The sequence below is a fragment of the Taudactylus pleione genome, unplaced genomic scaffold, assembly GCF_031769625.1.
Source record: "Taudactylus pleione unplaced genomic scaffold, aTauple2 ptg000345l, whole genome shotgun sequence".
In the NCBI taxonomy this organism is placed as follows: Eukaryota; Metazoa; Chordata; class Amphibia; order Anura; family Myobatrachidae; genus Taudactylus; species Taudactylus pleione.
In genome coordinates, this window is record NW_028284746.1 from 583,746 (window position 1) to 603,887 (window position 20,142).

At 43.4% G+C, this 20,142-nt stretch overlaps 1 protein-coding gene across 1 annotated transcript in view; it reads left to right on the plus strand.

Moving 5' to 3' along the window:
- Window positions 1–12,342, plus strand: part of LOC148508770 (interleukin-6 receptor subunit beta-like) — a 48,869-nt gene extending 36,527 nt beyond the window's left edge. The window contains exons 11-14 of the mRNA XM_088444017.1: window positions 6,580–6,726; window positions 7,576–7,669; window positions 11,033–11,117; window positions 12,100–12,342. Coding sequence (XP_088300143.1) covers window positions 6,580–6,726; window positions 7,576–7,669; window positions 11,033–11,117; window positions 12,100–12,342 — 569 coding nt within the window. The remainder of the gene's footprint in view (window positions 1–6,579; window positions 6,727–7,575; window positions 7,670–11,032; window positions 11,118–12,099) is intronic.
- Window positions 12,343–20,142: the final 7,800 nt, after the last annotated feature.

Consider the following 20,142-nt stretch of genomic DNA (forward strand, 5'->3'; position numbering starts at 1 on the left):
CTATCAGGCTCGGATTCCTAAACAAGGAAAAATATCATCTTCCCGTTGTCGGATCTTGCTGTGTTTTGGATTTGCACATAAAAGTCCTGCCAATGTCTTCAGCTGCCATTTCACGCTGGAGATTTGATGGGGAGGCAGTGTACAGTAGGTAGGGCTCTATTGCTAGATAGAAAAAAAGGATTATTTAGTTAGCTTGGCAGCAGTGCAGTGACCCTTCTCTGTATATAAGGCAGGGGCACTGTGTCTGTGTGGAGTGGACTCAGGGAGGGAGCTGTGTTGCAGTCTCAAGCAGGGGCAGTGGGCACTTTGTGTCACACTGTCTGGTCACTGTTGGTCACCTGTAATAGTCAGGCCTATGATACATGACTAAAGCACAGTAGCTTCAGGGTCACTGTGTTACCTGCGCAGTGTGTCGCAGAGAGTTCATGCAAAGTTATAAAAGTTTTTTCTTGTTTAAAATAATTTATGTCTTTCAGACTAGTGAATGCCAGGCAGGCCCTTGATACAAGACTAACGCACAGTAGCTTTTGGGTCACCGTGTTATCTGCGCAGTGTGTCGCAGACAGTTTGTGCGGAGTTTTAAAAAAATAAAAAAGTTATTTTGTTTAAAATAATCTGATGTATGATCCAAAATAGAATAATATGATACAGAATTTGATATATGGGGATGTATGTGTAGCTGCTGCCATTAATGAGAATGTTGATGGTGAGGATGTTGTTTGTGTAAGTCAGGTACAAGTGGAAGCAGTTCTTTCCCATGATAAGAAGAAGGCCATTGTCATGCCTGGGCATTAGATGAAAAAATCCACCTATTATGTGTGGAATTATTTTGAGCCAAATACTGACAATTGTCATATGTAGCGTTTGTAAATCCAGTGTAAGTAATGTTAGAGACCTTAACCTTCTAGGAACCTCTCCGTTACTTCATTTGCAGCACGTTCATGAAAAGTTGTTTGGCAAAATCAGAAACTTATGCTAAAAAAGTAATAACATGCAGTCCAGCATCAGCTAGCTCAATTTTTTCAGCTAGATCCCCACACCTGCAATCTCCACCACCAACATCTTCATCATCAATATCCTCACTAATGATCGGAGCTAATCCTGCATCCAATTTGCTAAATCTGAGTCCTCCCCTATCCAGGATTCCTCAGAAGAATCCTTGAGCGCTAGACCTGCTGCTGCTGCGTGTGGATCTTCATCCCAGAAGGGGACCAAGAATACTCTATTATTAATTTAAAAAAAAACAATTAACTGTTAAACAATCCTTTGCAAGAGAAAGCAAGTAGGACAGCTGTCACCCAGTGGATCACTTGCGCCATGACGGATACGCTAGTACTGTATTAGATCCGCGTCCAATGTCTGCCATTGATGCATCAAAGTTTAGACAGTTAATTGAGGTCCTGTGTCTCCGCTATCAAATTCCATCTGGATTGCATTTTACTTGAAAAGCATTTCCTCGTCTGTACCAGGACGTTAAAAAACCTTAATTATTGGCCTACAAAATGCAGTTGTTCACAATGTCCACTTAACCACAGATATGTGGACAAGCGGTACTCGGCAAACAAAAGATTACGTGACTGTGACAGCCCACTGGGTGGGTGTTTCGCCTTCAGCAGCAGCAGTAAGTAGCACAAAATGTCAGCTCATTAACAATATACTCTCTTTATCACTGGCTTCACTAAGAGGCATATTAGTGTCAACCTCGAAAAACTCAGGGATGTCATTGTAAAATGGCTTACCTCGCTTGGACTCTCCTCAGGATTTGTGATAACACCACAAATATTGTAAGAGCATTACAGCTGGGCGAATTCAAACACGTCCCATGTTTTGCTCACACAATCAATTTGGTTGTGTAGATTTTTTTTAAATAAATGACAGGGCCATAACAGAGATGCTGTCTGTTGCTCGAAAAATTTTCGGGAGATTTTTGCCATTCAGCAGCAGCATGTAGAAGATTGCAGTGGCTGCAAGAAAAGTTAAATTTCCCATACCACCAACTGATGCAATAGGTAGTAAAAAGGTGGAATTCCACCCTTTATATGCTTCAGCGAATGAAAGAACAGCAACAAGCCATCCAAACCTACACAACAAGCCATGACGTAGGAATATTGTACCTTAGTTCAGTGCAGAATACTTTTTGTGTTGTGCAAGGTGCTGACACCATTAAAAGTAGTCACCTGTGAAATGAGTTCAGACTCTGTCAGCTTGAGTCAGGTGATTCCCCTAATTAGACTTTTGGAAAAGCAGCTTGTGAAACTAAAGGAGGAGACGAAACAAAGTGATTCCACCAAGTCCTTTATTTGCTTCGCCAGGATCCAAGGGTTGTCAACATCTTGAAATTTAATTACTACAGTTTTTCGTCCGTGCTTATTCCTGGTTTCAGTCGTACGTCAGGTCTTTCTTTCCAACTGACACAGGTAGATACAAAGAGTTCCTGATGAGCAGGTTGTCAGCTCAAGTGGCACATGACACAACAATGTCTCCTTATTCAGTTTCTCCAACAACTGCAGCTACCAGAAAAAGCTGAGCTTTCCCAAGAGACCTACTGGTGATGCGGATGAGTCAACACAACATTTTGACATCTGGTCAGGTCTAAAAAAAAAGTTGCCCAAAATTAGTGACACCTATATTGTAACGCAATCTGATACGGTCACCATCCATGGAATGGTGGATTATATTAATAACACTGTACAAATAGGCAGGTCAGACAGTCCATTTGGCTACTGCGAAAAAATTGCAATTTCGAGGCCGTTGTACAAGCTGTGTTTGCTTTACTTAAGCTGCCCACCCCCCAGTGTGTACGTTTTCAGCACAGCCAGGAATCTTGTTTGCAATCAGCATAGGAGGCTACTTCATCAAAATTAACTATAAATTCCACGAGGAAGACCTTTACTGGCAATTATGTCAAAGTACAGAGACTTCTGTAATGGAGGATTCCAGCGGGGATGAATTAATATTGTGTGAAGATGATGTAAACACTGATGAGGGTGAGGATTATGATGATGGCATCTTGCCACCGTAGAGATCATTGACAGCACTGTTAGCTTAGCTGCCTTAAGCCCATCATTAACAACACTGTTAGCCATTTTAATGTTATCATTCATTAACAACACTTTTAGCTGCCCTTTGGTATCTTGTTTTGTGGGGGTCCAAACAAACCGACCACTTTAGCCACAAAAGTGGCAGTCCCTGTCGCTGAAAAGATTGGTTTGTTAAACTGTGTATGTCTTTTTTAATATACAAAATAAGGGTAGGTGGGAGGGCCCACGAACAATTTTGTACTGTATATTATTGTACTACAGGGCAGTCATGTTGGGTTTTTTTTGCAATGCCTTTCATCACCTTCTGATCCAGACATTTAGCCCCCATTTCCTGCAGCTTCTCAACAGATGCAGTTTAGTATCGTCAAATCATATAATTAACTATTCAGTTTAAAAAGGCCTTAAATCCTGCAGAACTTCATTGGGATTTTGGATGCTTATTTTAACAATGCTTTCCACTTCTCTGATTTGCTTTTTTATGGTTAAATTATCAACACCAATCATGTATAGTTTATATATTCTCCCTGTGCTTGCATGCGTTTCCTATGGGTACTCAGTTTTCCTCCCACACTCCAATACACTGGTATGTTAATAATTGGCTCCCAACAAAAATTAACCATAGTGTATACGTGTGTGCGAATGTGATAGGGAACATAGATTGCTGAAAGCTCCACTGGGGCAGGGACTGATGTGAATGGGAAAATTTTCTATGTAAACCACTCCCCTCCTCCTAAATTTGCTTTAGAATGAAAAATGTAACTTAAATCTCTTACCTGCCTTTCACTACATACATATTCCATCTCCCTTGGGCCTCTGATCTAGTTCTTGATTAGAAAATATAACCCCAAGAATGTTTTCATTAAAGTGCAGATTATTTGAAGTGGAGTTGTTGCCCATAGCAACCAATCAGATTCTACTTATCATTTATCTAGCACCTTCTAGAACAGGGGTTCCCAACCACGGTCCTCAAGGCGCACTAACAGTCCAGGTTTTAGGGATAGCTTTACTTGAGCACAAGTGCCTTAATTAGTACCTCAGTTAATTTGATTTAACCAGGTTGGGAATCACTGTTCTAGAAGGTAATAGCTAGAATCTGATTGGTTGCTATGGGCAACAACTCCACTTTAGTAAATATACCCTTTGGTTTGTAATATAGGGTTGTATAGTTTATTAAACTGCCATCCTGTCTTCCACTGCAATGCCACTCTGTACCCTAGATGTGCCATGTTTGAAGTTGAACTGCCACAGCTGCTGAAATCTTCAACATGTGGTTGCTGAATGCCGAAAATGTCCTGAAATTTTTATAGCCACAGACAACATTGCTTACATTCCCCTTTAAATGTATGAAAAAATTATGAACCACCAAGTTTATTTTATGGGCAAAACATGGGACATGTTCACCCAGTTGTAATAATTAATCAATCAACATTCATTGGGATTTTGGATGCTTGTTTTTAAACAATCCTTTTCACTTCTCTGATCTGCTTTTTTATTATAATTATAACTTAATGCTCTCCCCTCCTCCCACATTAATTTGGTTCGGAATAAAAAAATAAAATCAATCCTTCCTTTTCCAACCTTTCACTACATATATACTACACCTCCCTTGGGATTAATTAAAACATTCTTGGTTTCTAATATGGGGTCGTATAGTTTATTACACTGCCATTCTGTCTGCTACTGCAGTGCCACTGTTTCCTAGATGTACCATGTGTTTGTGCGGCCCACTGCTGTCACTTAGCTTAGTCAGCCAGCTAGCTAGCTCGGTGCAACCTTTCAGCCTAAACTGGATGAAAACAATATTATGAGCTGTGAGGTGGTCAAAATTGAATGGAAATTAATGTTATTGAGGTTAATAATACTGTAGGAACAAAAACAGGTCCAACTTCTGTGATTTTAGCTGTTTTTATCAATTTAAAAAAAAAACAAAAACATACTAAACCTAAACACCCTGCTTGACACGTCCTCCCTGCTTCCAGACACACATGCCCTCACTGCTTTTATAAACCGCACCTGTCACACACGTGCTCCCTGCTTCCAGACACCTCACCTGTCACACACGTGCTCCCTGCTTCCAGACACCTCACCTGTCACACACGTGCTCCCTGCTTCCAGACACCTCACTTGTCACACATTCTCCCTGCTTCCAGACCCCCCGTCACATGTCCTCCCAGCTTCAAAACACCCAACCCGTGACACAAACGCTCATTGCTTTTAGAAACCGCACTTGTCACACACATCCTCCCTGCTTCCAGACACCTCACCTGTCACACACGTCCTCCCTGCTTCCCGACACCTCACCTGTCACACACGTCCTCCCTGCTTCCAGACACCTCACCTGTCACACACGTCCTCCCTGCTTCCAGGCACCTCACCTGTCACACACGTCCTCCCTGCTTCCAGACACCTCACCTGTCACACACGTCCTCCCTGCTTCCAGACACCTCACCTGTCACACACGTCCTCCCTGCTTCCAGACACCTCACCTGTCACACACGTCCTCCCTGCTTCCAGACACCTCACCTGTCACACACGTCCTCCCTGCTTCCCGACACCTCACCTGTCACACACGTCCTCCCTGCTTCCCGACACCTCACCTGTCACACACGTCCTCCCTGCTTCCAGACACCTCACCTGTCACACACGTCCTCCCTGCTTCCAGGCACCTCACCTGTCACACACGTCCTCCCTGCTTCCAGACACCTCACCTGTCACACACGTCCTCCCTGCTTCCAGACACCTCACCTGTCACACACGTCCTCCCTGCTTCCAGACACCTCACCTGTCACACACGTCCTCCCTGCTTCCAGACACCTCACCTGTCACACACGTCCTCCCTGCTTCCAGGCACCTCACCTGTCACACACGTCCTCCCTGCTTCCAGACACCTCACTTGTCACACACGTCCTCCCTGCTTCCAGACACCTCACCTGTCACACACGTCCTCCCTGCTTCCCGACACCTCACCTATCACACACGTCCTCCCTGCTTCCCGACACCTCACCTGTCACACACGTCCTCCCTGCTTCCAGGCACCTCACCTGTCACACACGTCCTCCCTGCTTCCAGACACCTCACCTGTCACACACGTCCTCCCTGCTTCCAGACACCTCACCTGTCACACACGTCCTCCCTGCTTCCCGACACCTCACCTGTCACACACGTCCTCCCTGCTTCCAGGCACCTCACCTGTCACACACGTCCTCCCTGCTTCCAGACACCTCACCTGTCACACACGTCCTCCCTGCTTCCAGACACCTCACCTGTCACACACGTCCTCCCTGCTTCCAGACACCTCACCTGTCACACACGTCCTCCCTGCTTCCCGACACCTCACCTGTCACACACGTCCTCCCTGCTTCCAGACACTCCACCTGTCAAACAGGACTTCCCTGCATCCAGCCCCCACTATATAAACAGATAAAATATATATATTTTTTGTGTGTGAAACTTATTTGTGTATATATTACATTTGAACAACTTCTTTGTACAGTATGTAATTATCTCCCAATTAATACCCTGCATGATTTTATCTTAGAGGTGTTTCTGAATTCTCCAAGTCGCAGAAGCCATGTGTTATTGGGACTAAAAAGCAGCCATGAATATGAAGTGACCGTGTCTGGAGTGACAAGTAAAGGGACAGGAATGCCCAGTGCTACTTACGTGTTCACAACACTCAGCTATGGTAATAGAACTCGGAATCAGTTTGTTGCATTAATTATATTATTGCCTCATTAAAAATAATCATTCAAAAATATTTACCATATAAATATTCTGGTATAAAACATGCAATGTTCCCATTTACTCATGTAGCTCCGACCTTATTAGGTTGGTCTCACCCTCTTGGAACCTGCATGATTTAGCTCCCACTGAGCAGCTTGTTTTAGCTTTGATTTTTGAATGTACTCAAGTCCTTCTCTGCTTACTATGGGCTGGCCGCTTTACCAATGTATCGTCATGGGGGACGTAATTAGGGGTTTGTGTCCAGTGCCATCACCCTGGGTTCCAGGCCAAGGGGGCAGTCCCATTGCTGCCCCTGTGGCACCTGCATTTGGCACATTTTTAGGACACTATACCAGAATACATATTAGGAGGTTAAGTTCCCTGTTGGACCTCCCATTGGTGTACGCTGGGCAGAACTTTGACCCGGGGGAGGGTGTGAGTGGGGGGGCACGTACTCTTTACCCGGGCATATTGGAGGGGCCCTGCAGCCCCCATAACTGCAGCAGCAGTCAATCTTCTCTCTCCCTGCGTGATGTGCAGGGGGCGGAGCGATCACACTCTCCCCCAGACCGGCACCTGTATATTTTTAATGTTTTGTAATGAGAGGGTCTGGCCACACCTCCCCAAGTTGGCCACTCCCCCTCCCAGTACCAAGTCCCAGCAGAGTGGTCAGTGGCCCTGAGTGCGACAACAGTAAAGATTCAGTCTGTTCATTAATTGTGTAAATGATGGGTTACTGTAACTATCAGTAGTCTAATTATACATTCTACTCACTTTCACTAATTGATTTGTTTCCTCTTTCCTTACGCAGTTAAAGCTGAATTTCAAAGTATTATAATATCTACGTGTGGGGGAATAATTATAACTGCTATATTAGTTAGCGTCTGTGTTTATGCAATTCACAGGTACGTATCCAATATTTATTTGCAATCTACTATGCAATACAGCAGATGCTATTTACATACTGTAGCCAAAAATATAAAGCAACGTAACATCTTATTTTCAGGTGTAAAAGACGTTTATCACCATCTGCCATTCTAGGCTTTGATGGTTTGGTGTGATTGTAAATGTGAGATTGTCATAGTTGATATAGCAGTTCTTATTTGCACAGGTGCACATGTAGACATTATTATGTCTATATTACATTTGTCCTAAATGAAGCAAAAGAACTCAGGACCATTAATACCTACCTCCAAGGCAGTGCCAATATCTGTCCATAATGATAAACTAAAAAGGTTCCAGACTCCACTACAATTGGATCACCTTCATATATGCACTGTCTACACCCTTCCTAGTCTATAGCTTAGCCCACAGAGCAAAAAATGTGCTTTTCCATTTAAAAAACAGAATCTAGAACATTAGGGTAATGTGACACATCACCAATATTATATTATACTGGAAGGGAAATTATTCAGTGTTTCTGTTACATAAGTGATTTGCAGATCTATATAGGGCACAGGCAATGGTTGAGGGGAAAAGCCAGATATATAAAATAGGCCGCACAATACTATTGTTTAACATAGCCCTGTGTATTATAGCATTTTTTACCTGTATTCTTTGTGGAAAGTCCCAATGTGCTCATCATAAGAGACATAAATTTGCTCCCTTCATAGTCTACTCAACCTTATGATGCTAATGTGGCATGTGCTATTAAACATCGGATTATAGATGTGTCCACATACATATATCCTCCGTACATGGGAGCTACTGTTCCTTCTACAAGTATTCAGAGGCAGAGAGGCCCTTTTTACTACTTCCTGTTCCTTGTAAAGTGTTCGCCGGCATTCTCGGTGTTGAATTGACCTACAGAGAAGAGAAGCCGCAGTATGCAGCAGAAAATAAAAAAACATTACCTGCCTGCCTAAACTAGAGATAGGAAAATACACTGTAGAAGGGGATGAGCTACCTTACACACCGTCACAGGGTGTTTATTTATTTTTTTTAAATACCTGTCATTACCTAATCTAGAAGGAAGCTAATCCATTGTAAAGACATGAGCAGGGGTGTAACTAGAATGTGTGGGCTCCACCGCAACATTTTGAAGGGGACTGCACCTGGAATGCTTTTAGATAGACGGCTCTCATCGCAGCAGTTGTTCATTTTATGCCATGTTGTAATGTCTCGGTTTACATTGTAGTGCCTCCCGTTCACATGATGCCACATTGTAGTGCCCCAGTTCACATTATGCCACATTGTAGTGCCCACCGGTCACATTATGCCACATTGTAGTGCCCCCATTGACATTATGCCGCATTGTAGTGCTCCTAGTTCACATTATGCCACATTGTAGTGCCCCCCCGGTCACATTATGCCACATTGTAGTGCCACCCAGTCATATTATGCCACATTGTAGTGCCCCAGTTCACATTATGCCACATTGTAGTGCCCCCGGTCACATTATGCCACATTGTAGTGCCCCCGGTCACATTATGCCACATTGTAGTGCCCCCGGTCACATTATGCCACATTGTAGTGCCCCCGGTCACATTATGCCACATTGTAGTGCCCACCGGTCACATTATGCCACATTGTAGTGCCCCCATTGACATTATGCCGCATTGTAGTGCCCCTAGTTCACATTATGCCACATTGTAGTGCCCCCCGGTCACATTATGCCACATTGTAGTGCCCACCAGTCACATTATGCCACATTGTAGTGCCCCCATTGACATTATGCCGCATTGTAGTGCCCCTAGTAAACATTATGCCGCATTGTAGTGCCCCAGTTCACATTATGCCACATTGTAGTGCCCCCCCGGTCACATTATGCCACATTGTAGTGCCCCCCCGGTCACATTATGCCACATTGTAGTGCCCCCCCGGTCACATTATGCCACATTGTAGTGCCCCCCCGTTCACATTATGCCACATTGTAGTGCCCCCCCGGTCACATTATGCCACATTGTAGTGCCACCCGGTCATATTATGCCACATTGTAGTGCCCCCCGTTCACATTATGCCACATTGTAGTGCCCCCCCGTTCACATTATGCCACATTGTAGTGCCCCCTCGTTCACATTATGCCACATTGTAGTGCCCCCTCGTTCACATTATGCCACATTGTAGTGTCACCCGGTCATATTATGCCACATTGTAGTGTCCCCCTGTTCACATTATGCCACATTGTAGTGCCCCCGTTCACATTATGCCAAATTGTAGTGCCCCCCGTTCACATTATGCTACATTGTAGTGCCCCCCGTTCACAGTATGCCACATTGTAGTGCCCCCTCATTCACATTATGCCACATTGTAGTGCCCCCTCGTTCACATTATGCCACATTGTAGTGCCCCCGGTCACATTATGCCACATTGTAGTGCCCCCGTTCACATTATGCCAAATTGTAGTGCCCCCCGTTCACATTATGCTACATTGTAATGCCCCCCGTTCACAGTATGCCACATTGTAGTGCCCCAGTTCACATTATGCCATTGTAGTGCCCCAGTTCACATTATGCCACATTGTAGTGCCCCAGTTCACATTATGCCACATTGTAGTGGCTCCGGTCACATTATGCCACATTGTAGTGGCCCCGGTCACATTATGCCACATTGTAGTGCCCCCATTCACATTATGCCACATTGTAGTGCCCCCCGGTCACATTAGGCCACATTGTAGTGCCCCAGTTCACATTATGCCACATTGTAGTGCCCCAGTTCACATTATGCCACCTTCTAGTGCCCCCCCATTCATATGCCACATTAGAGTGCACCCGTTCACATTATAAGTTTTTGTTTCTTACTAGTTTGTTCAAGTCAGTTTGGATATCATTAAATATGTTGGACTAAAATTACCAATTTATAACCTACTTACATTAACACACCTTGCCAAGCATCTTTTTAGGGGGTGGGGACAGCATGCAGTGTTCAACACAGGTACTGTAACTATTACTGAGCTGGGTACAGTGGGCCCACTAAGCCTCCAAGCCCCACAGCAAAGGCACCCTTTGCACTCAATATAGCTACGCCCCTGGCCATTAGTATGCAAGAAAAATGGATTCAACCACACCAATAGCATTGTTCATTGTGCCACAAAAAGAAATGCCTTTCGTACTTCCATCGGTTTTTTTTTTTCCATTCTGTAAATTTTTGTTTGTTTTTTAAAAAAACGATTTTATTGCAGCTACTACATGAAATTTGCATTGGCAAAACTGATTTAACCATAGTAGGTCATGTGACTGCTGCCTTAAATCATCCATCTTGAATACTGGAAAACAATGTAGATCCCGGGATATGATATAAAATATGAACCATGTCATTTTATGTCGCAGAAAAAAGAAGAACCTGTATTTTCCAAAAATACCAAATCCAAAACACAGCAATGTCATCAAGGTCACCAACGGAGCACCAACAAAGGTATGGAATGAAATTAATTGGTTGGCTATACAAATATTAACAACAAATACATTGTTAAAGGAGAATGTTGGCAAATATTTGAATACCTGTATAAGAAGGTAATATTCATAGTTAAGACTTTCCACTGAAGATTCAATAAATATCAATGTTCAGAGATGAGGCAGGACGACTTCACTGAAAGATATCGATCAGAATACCGACAGCAGTATACCGACGGGTCGGGTAAGTATACTTACCCTTCCCCCACCTAACCCTCCCTTCTGTTAGCCTAACCCTCCCCGCCCCTAACACTCCCCGTTAGTTCCTGAAACTAAGTCCTCTTTCTTCATGCCTAAACCGACACCCCCTTTCCCCCCCAGCCCTACGCTAGCCCCGCTAACTGCCTTAACTCTCCAAACCCCCCCTCCCCAGAGGACGAGCGCCCCAGACTTACCTCGTTCGGGCATCCGTAAGTCTGCTTTCCGGTGTCGAGATTAAGATGCCTATTTTAACTCCTTGTTGGGATATCAGCGTTGGCATATAGACTCGCGGCCGCCAGTCAGCTGACTACATAGCCTTTCAGGGTATACACCCAATATCGTTTGTCCTGCACTACAGAAAGTTCAAGGGCAATCGTTCAGCAATATCGTTGATGCAGCACATCGTTCCGTGTATATCCGGCTTTAGTCTGTTGCAGCTTTCTCTTGTTATGCTAACAAGGGGACCAAACCTTTGAGTTCAGTTGGTGCTGCTTTTGTGGGTATTATGACTCCATAAGTAGCAATGTTCATATAGCCTGTAGTCCATGTTCTGTAATTTTTTGTACTGTAAATCTTTTTGCACTTTTTCTTGTTATGCTTACACTGTTTCTGCGTACGTACTTTTTAAAAGGTGCTGCGGACCCCTTGTGTCACCATATAAAGTATAATAATAATAACAACAACAACAACAACAACAACAATCTACCTAACATCTCATAGTGTATATTTCTTTTTTTCAACAGATTAAATGTATACAGATTTTACATGAAACTAGATGGGACAGTGCCGGAGTGGAGGTGATTGAGCAGATTCCTATATTAACTATGTCAAGAGAGTCCAGTACACAGGGGAGGGAGCCCTGCACCAACACATCTCACCACAAGGGGTCGCCCGCACAAGCCCCAAATGCAAAAGATTACATTGGCATGAGGTCAATGATCAACGTCTTGAAAAAGATGCCACAAACCAATAATAATATAAACTAACTAACCAATAATAGCTATCTTTTTTTTAATGTCATCTTACCAATTTCCCATACCTCTGAAAGATCTGGACAGGTACAGACCTATGCATCAATATTCCCTGAAATGAAGCAGGAAAAAAAACAAAAACCTCAAGACAGTGTCAGTATATAACAAGTGTACAATCTATCTTCAAAAGTTCTAACCCCAGGCAAATTATCTGTCTTATGGGGAAGCAGGCCAGGAACATATTGCTGATGCACAGTGCCAGTCTACTATGCATGCACTGGCGCGAGGGGAGGCCTGTATGGAGAGCGCACCCCCTCTGATGAAGAAGTTTCCATCTACTGGTGAAAACAAGTAATTTTTGATTGCACTAATTATAAACCTCACAGACCACACATTCCTAAATTGTACGTTAACGACATTGAGCGCACACACTGAACGATATCATTAAAGATATTGTTCACTGCTGGCACCCTCTCTCATACCCAAACCTGCACAACCTGACTATATCGTCAAGTTGGACTGCAAGTTCGGGCGATAAACAATGTCATCAACGACCAGCTATGTTTGTCTTACTCAGGACTTCAAGCCACTATGCACAAATATCCCTCCCCAAAAGGGTACAGCAGTTTTATTTCCTTATGTCAGAGTCACAACAGGAGTTCATTCTAAACTATCTATATTATTTAGGCGCCTGGCGTGAGTGAGCTGCCAGATTCCGTGAGACTAGTCTCTTTTCCCAAAAAAAATGCATCCGTATTCAATTTGGAGCGAAAAGCCATTTTAGGCAAAACTTTTTCGCCGATGATGTCATTTTCGTCGATTCCATTTATCCTCTTATTCAATTTGTCCAACTTTTCGCCGGTGCAAAGTTTGTGCCGGGGTTTTGTGGTGCGAAATTGCGGCAACCCCCTAAACCCTTTTTACACCCCCCTTGACGCTAACTGCGTAAAAAAAACGCAAGAAACCCCACAAAGCACACCCCAAAAAAGCACTTTGAAAAAGTGGGTGAAAAAAGTGGGGGTACAAATTCAAAAAATATTTAAATAGTTTTTTGGGGGGTCTGCAAGTATGGGGGAGGTTTTTTTTTGGATTGCAAGTGTTTGCTGAAGGTGCGTTTTTGGCGCTCTTTAATGCTTGACTTCAGCAACTTTAATATATGCTTGCACCCATTTTCATGTACTCCAAATTTGATGGAACTACTTATTTCCCCCCCCCCCAAAAAAGTTGCTAAATTCTATTCTTCACCACTGTCCCAAAGACGCTAAATAGCGCCTATTGAGAAGATTCAAAGACCCCAAATAGCTTTAATAGGGCTAATCGGGGGTACCCATAGTGAACCCCATGTCAGAGCATCTTTAGGGGAGTGTCAGGCTGATTTCCCCAAAAACCACAGGACTTTTCGCCGATTTCCATTTCGCAGTGTCCCATTTTTGCACATTTGCAATTGAATACGGGGATACGCGGAGACGCACGCGCAATACTTTTTCGGAGGCAAAACCTCAGGTGACGGCGAAAAGTCCGGCCTCTGACTTTTCGCTCCAAATTGAATACGGGCCTTAGTCGCAAACCGCACCAGGAGACTGCACTGATTATTTTGATTTGTGACACTTGTATATGTGTGTGTGACAGACATAGGGTTAAGGAGTGTCCAACGTCTAGTTGACTTAAAAACGAGGGCAATTGTATAACCATAAAATATAATTCCCATACACAGTATGCAATTTCCTGCAATCTTTATTTTCTGGAGCAATCCACAATCCTGAATCACACAATAAAGGAAGAATTCACAGCCTTGTATTGAAAGACCTCAGAGTTCCACCCAGGTTAGTGTGTCCGCTATGCAATACTCACATAATATTGTCAAAAGGAGAATGCATTGCACACATTCACAATTCACTTGAGGCACGAGGAATACATCCTTGGTCGATCACTACAACATAAGCAAACTATGACGTCTCTATATATGAGGCGTAGTGTTAATTCTAGTAATTTATTTTTTGGTATTCTCTGTCAGTTTGATCAATGGTATTTTTGAGTAACCGCTATTCATTGTTAAAGCATAAATATATGAGCTAATTAACAGGTTGAATAAGTATAAACTATCTATAATCAGCATTTGTGTGAATCGAATTAGATATATTAAGGTGTTAAATAGCATTGCAACAAGCATAAGTCTTATAAAGTATTGATAAGTAATAGTAATACATACGTATATAAAATAGAAATAAGGAGATTGAACGTAATAAAAGCTTCATTCTAGAAAATGCACTATTAAATAATAAATGTAGTTGGCCAACACCAATATGATGTCTTGAGGAAAACATATACTTACACCTGTGCTGAGTATAGTCCACAGGATAGTCTCCAGATGGATCCTGAGATCGCGGGCTAAAGATATTGTATACGGAAACACTGACCATCTGCTATCCAAAAATTGCGAGCAGCAGTAATGATGGTTTATGATGTCATGGAGATTATCCAGGAAATGTTGGCACAGTATGGGACTTATTTAAACCATAGGGATCTAAACGTTGTGCAAAAAAACCACAATCTCAGCCGTGAATAAAAGGAGCCTTCACCAATCTCCTGAACACAGTGCAATTCAATCAAATAGTGTTCAGATGGCGCTAATGTGGTTTGCATACAGAAGTTAAGAAGTGTCCACAACACAAAAGTCCAGCCCACCTAAAATAATAATATAGTCTTACTCTCTCGGAACACTGTAGAGTAAAGCCTTCTAATTTCTTCCACTTTTCGTGTTTTATTTGTACACCTATAGATAAGTTTTGGTTATGAATAACTAAGAAACATATCAGCCATTGATATAGATAAGGGCTCTTAAAAATAAGCAAAAGATTGCCACAAATTGTGCAATACCTTCATAAAAAAAGTATCAAGCATGCAACGCCACCATTTAATGGTAAAATACCAGGGTAGACTTGCTTCACAGGAATCTAAACATCACCTGGCCCAAAAGAATGGCAGTGGGTCATCTGGAACAGACGCCGGCAGTCAGTTCACAAATATCCAGGTGTCAATCCGGTAGCAGTAGTCCTTTCCAAAGTTCAAAGTCACCCACCTAATGCATTCGGTCCCAGCAGGACATTCATCAGAGAGACTATTATTATTTTAGGTGGACTGGAGGAATGGGATTGAAATGCCGGTGGCTGTTTAGCCGCCGGTTCAAATCCAGACAGTGGATGCCCGACAGGGGCAGGTAAGTACCCTAACCTTCCCTGCCCCCCCAACCGTTCCCTAAACCGGACCCTCCCGGTGGGGAGCCTATCCCTGACCTTCCACCCTAGGGGTGCCTAACCCTAATCTAATCCCCCATCCCTCCAAACCTAACCCCACTGGACTCCCTAATCCTCTCCTCCCCCCACAGCTAACGCTAAGAGCTCCCCAGATCTACCTTCGTTCGGGATGGTGTCCTCGGCGTTGGGATTATGATAGGAGTCGGTATATCAAAGCCTATCATAAATCTCTATCCAGCATTCCGTTGTCGGGATTGTAACCGGCGGCAACTACATCCCGGACTGGGCTTTTGTGTTGTGAACACAATTTCTGTATGCAAACCACATCAGCGCCATCTGAATACTATTTGATTGTTTTGCACAGTATTGGACTTAACACCAACTCCTTTGATGACGAAGGAACTGTTCTTTGGATGTAAGAGACTTTTGACCAACTACTAGTAAAGGACATCCTTGGACATTACAAATGAGCAATAGAAATTAGGTTCTTTCACTTTAAAATATTGAATGTTTAGATAATTTAAATATATAAAATTAAATATATGAAATATTGGCATAGTTTGTCTACTAAATAAAATGTAATGAGTTAGTAAATATTAGGAGCTGTTCACAATTAGAAGTTTTTGGATGAAAACTTTGCTAGTTAGCTAGATGTGCGAGCTTCATCCCGGCTTGCTGATGTTGATGCTGAATTGTATATCCCCCCTGCTGAATAAAAGAAAATGATTTTGACTTTACCTATGCATTGACTGCTAAGTTATTTACCCTGCGTCAGGCGCATCTGGCCTGACAGGCGGCACAAAGCTGTTCTCGCTCATCTCTCCACCGCAAGGGGGCGCAGGGGCCTGCCCCTCCTAGTACCACCTCCCTATCTCTATGTGCTGTTTGGGGATGTAGTCTGGAAGCCGACGGTCTAAACGGCGACCGCCGGCTTCCAGACTCTCTAATCCCTGCGTGGTACTAATGACAGGTGTTGAAAACTCGGCACTTGTCATTAACCATACGCCGGAAGACCGACGCCCGGCATGCCGAAACTAAGGTAATCTGGGCGCAGACAGCCACGCGCATAGGGCTCCCGGAGGGGTTTAGGGTTAGGTTTAGGCTAGGTGAGGGGGAGGTTAGGGTAAGGCACCCCCCCTGGAGGAATTAGGTTTAGGCAGCGGGGAAGGGGGGGGGTTAGGTTTAGTCACAGAGGGGGAATTAGGGTTGGCACTTGGGTGGGAGGTAAGGGTTAGGCACCCCTAAGGGAGGGTTGGGGGTAGAATTAGGTTAGCGATACTTACCTTAGGGACGAGCGGGATCTTCACCCTTGCCGGGCTGCCGCTGTCGGGATTTGAATACTGCCTACTACACCCGATTTGAAACCCCCCTAGACTTTTGAAGGTACGCATTTCTTTAATATTTCCTCACAATTTTGTGTATTTTGCTCAATAAATGAATGAAAATTACGAAGGTTGTGGGTATATGTAGGTTTGTCCAGGGTGGCCTCTTAGGCAGACTGCACATCTTAAAATTTAGTATTTTTTGTTTTACTTCCTTTCAGGTTAATAAATGTGGTTTTGTGAATCAGATTTCCATATATTCTCTCTTTGTACATCCTAATGAAGGTCACTGATCACTTTAAGAGCATTAGAGTTGAGATAATTAGGTGCTAATGATGATTTTATAACAGGCACCTGTCAGGCGCACTGCACACGAACCTGGGAGTCCCAGAGGTGCGCCTGATGCAGGGTTAAACATCCTCAATATCATTAGTATTTGTAAATCAGATTATTTGACCTGTAATCCAAGATCATTACTGCTACATTGAAATGACGGTCACCTGGCACTGGAATGAATGCTGTCCTACTTTCCCACGTGCCATCAGTACATCTATGGGCATATACTCACACAGCAATTATTGTTTCTTATCTGCTGTACAGGACTTCACACATCATTTCAAGTGGATCTATGGAATTACCATTTCCAACATTATCACTGATTGTATCCTGGCCTAATGAACTCAGAAGGCCATTCTGGTTCCGGAATGAACATGGGAACTGCTTTATATTGTAGTCATACTTTCCTCAATGAGGATTTCCTACTTTTCTTATACGAGGGGTGTAATGTATACAGATGTGTTCACACACATCTAGCCTCCTTGTGCGTTAAACTGCTCTCCTAGTGGCACGACTTGGTAGTGCCAAGTGTCTTTTTGGCAAACTTTTTCCCTTCAAATGCATCTTATTTGATGCAAATAGGATGCGGCCTGCCTACATTCTGTGTGCACCTGCGGCTGTGTCTGCATGTGAAATGCTATGTTAGTGTCACAGCTGCATGAAAAGAATGGATCAAAAGGACAATTCTGTTTCTAGACCTAGAAGATATGAGCAAAAACACATTTCCTCTAAACTTCCAGAACAGGAAAGATATCTTAATAAATGGCTTCAGTTAGGGCAAAACAGGGTATGTTGCAGATTCCAGTAAATACACCTGGATAAAGACTCCTGGTGTCAGAACGCATTGGTGAAGGGCTCAGGTCCAGGTACATAACAAGATATCCGCCATCTGTGGGGAAAGGGAGGCCGGACTTTTCCCAAAGCCTCAGGTGACTCGTGCAGACAATATTTCCAGCTTTTTCTGTTTGCATTTTTGGACCAAGTTGTTACGGTTTTATTGATAATAAAGTGTAGAGGTTTTTTTATGCCCCTTACACCATTCCTTGTATATTCACATGGTACACATTGCTATTTGTGATTTGGAGAGATGAGGATTGATATAGGAGAAGATAGTGGTTTCTTTAGGGGTCCTTACAATACGACCTGTTATGTGTTCATAGCGATTATAAGTAGGGTACTACTATTTTGCATTCCTCATAGGGGTGTAACTATACCTTTCCACATGGTGGTGAAAAGAATTACAGGCAAAGATACTTTAATGAGAGGGAAAACTGGCTTACAGAGTGAGTGTGGTACGATTATTTACATCCTATGAGTGGAGTGAAGGGGATCACCAGTCATCTTTCTAAGATTTCATCTGTGATTTGTTATAGACATACTATACTATTGGGGTCCCCCTTTTGTTTTCTTGTCATCCTTTCTCTGAGGAATCAATTTGAAAGAAAAATAAACTTTGCTCGGGAGGATATTTGAACCCACAATGAATAATAGATAGAAAATTTGACCCATGGGGAGACTACATGTACTAAGGATTGGTTTTTGCTATTTGTTGTAATTTTTGAAATATTGTGCTAGTTCAGTTGAGCGCAAATAGGGACTCTCTCTATTTATAGGCCAGGAAAATAGTCTAGTTAGGAAATACAGGAGGATCTACGAAGTATCATGATTTATAGTTCCTCTATTCCACTGTTGTCACCTGGATGAAACAGCCAGGTTCCCACTGCCATGGGAGTCTCTAGGTGGGAAGCCTGTCCGCCATACTGTCTGCTTGGGAAATGAAAGCTTAACTACTCACTACTGCTTTCCTGGGGGCCTCCACAAGGAGCAGACTACTATCCGCTGGAGCAAAGACCCATCATAATACCTGCAGGATAATAGAAGTGGACATAAAAGCACTTCAGTCTGGGAGCTTTTACTTCTCATAGAGAAGGAATAAAGGGACCAACAGAAGAGACCCATAGAAGCCAGGTGCGTCAGGGCGGGTGCCCTGTGGACTCTATGGACTTCAAAGAAAGTGTTAACAAAAGGTAAGTTTTACCATAACTCTCCTTTTCTTCTTCAGGGTCCACAGGGCTCCACTGGGAGACAATGCGGATGTCCCAAAGCAGTTGTTCAAGGGTGGGAACGCTCCTGAGCTGATAGTATGCTTCCTTTGGGCATAGGGTTCTCCTGAGAGACAAATGTATCAAAGGCATAAAATCTAAGAAATGTGTGGGCAGACCAGGTGGCAGCTGAGGCGCTAGGCTGCCCACGAGAGACCCAAAGAGCGAGTAGAATGAGCAGATACTGTAGCCGGCACAGGAAGGCCAGACTGCGTATAAGCCTGTGAGATAGTCATGCAAATCCATCTGGCCAGAGTCTGTCTGTTAGCTGGCCATCCCTTCTTGTGAAATCCATATAGGACAAAGAGGGAGTCCGATTTCCTGATAGAAGTAGCACGGTCCACGTAGATCTTTAGAGCACGGACCACATCCAAAGAGGCCTCATCTGCCGAGAGGTCTGATGAATTAAAGGCCAAAACCACAATCTCCTCATTCAGGTGGAAGCGAGAAACCACCTTGGGAAGGTGGTTATAAAAGCAATCCCATGGTGGGAGCAGGTTGTGGACGGGAGAAGGTCCTGCGGCTGATGGATCCCAATTCAGCAGCAAATAAAAATGAAACAAAGTAAACTGGTTGCTATAGAAAAAAAAAAAATGTCCAGCTCTGGTGGGCACCAAAAACACTAAAAGTACCTGACAGCCAGTTAGGTTATATAGGGTGGAGTAGCATCAGTATTTGCTAGTAAATGTGAAGTTCACAAGCTGTTGTTTCTGCATTCTATATGCCAGTGTATGGAAATGTATTTAGCATGCAAATCAGAAAACATCAGAACATGAACTGCAATAATGGGATATCGTCAGT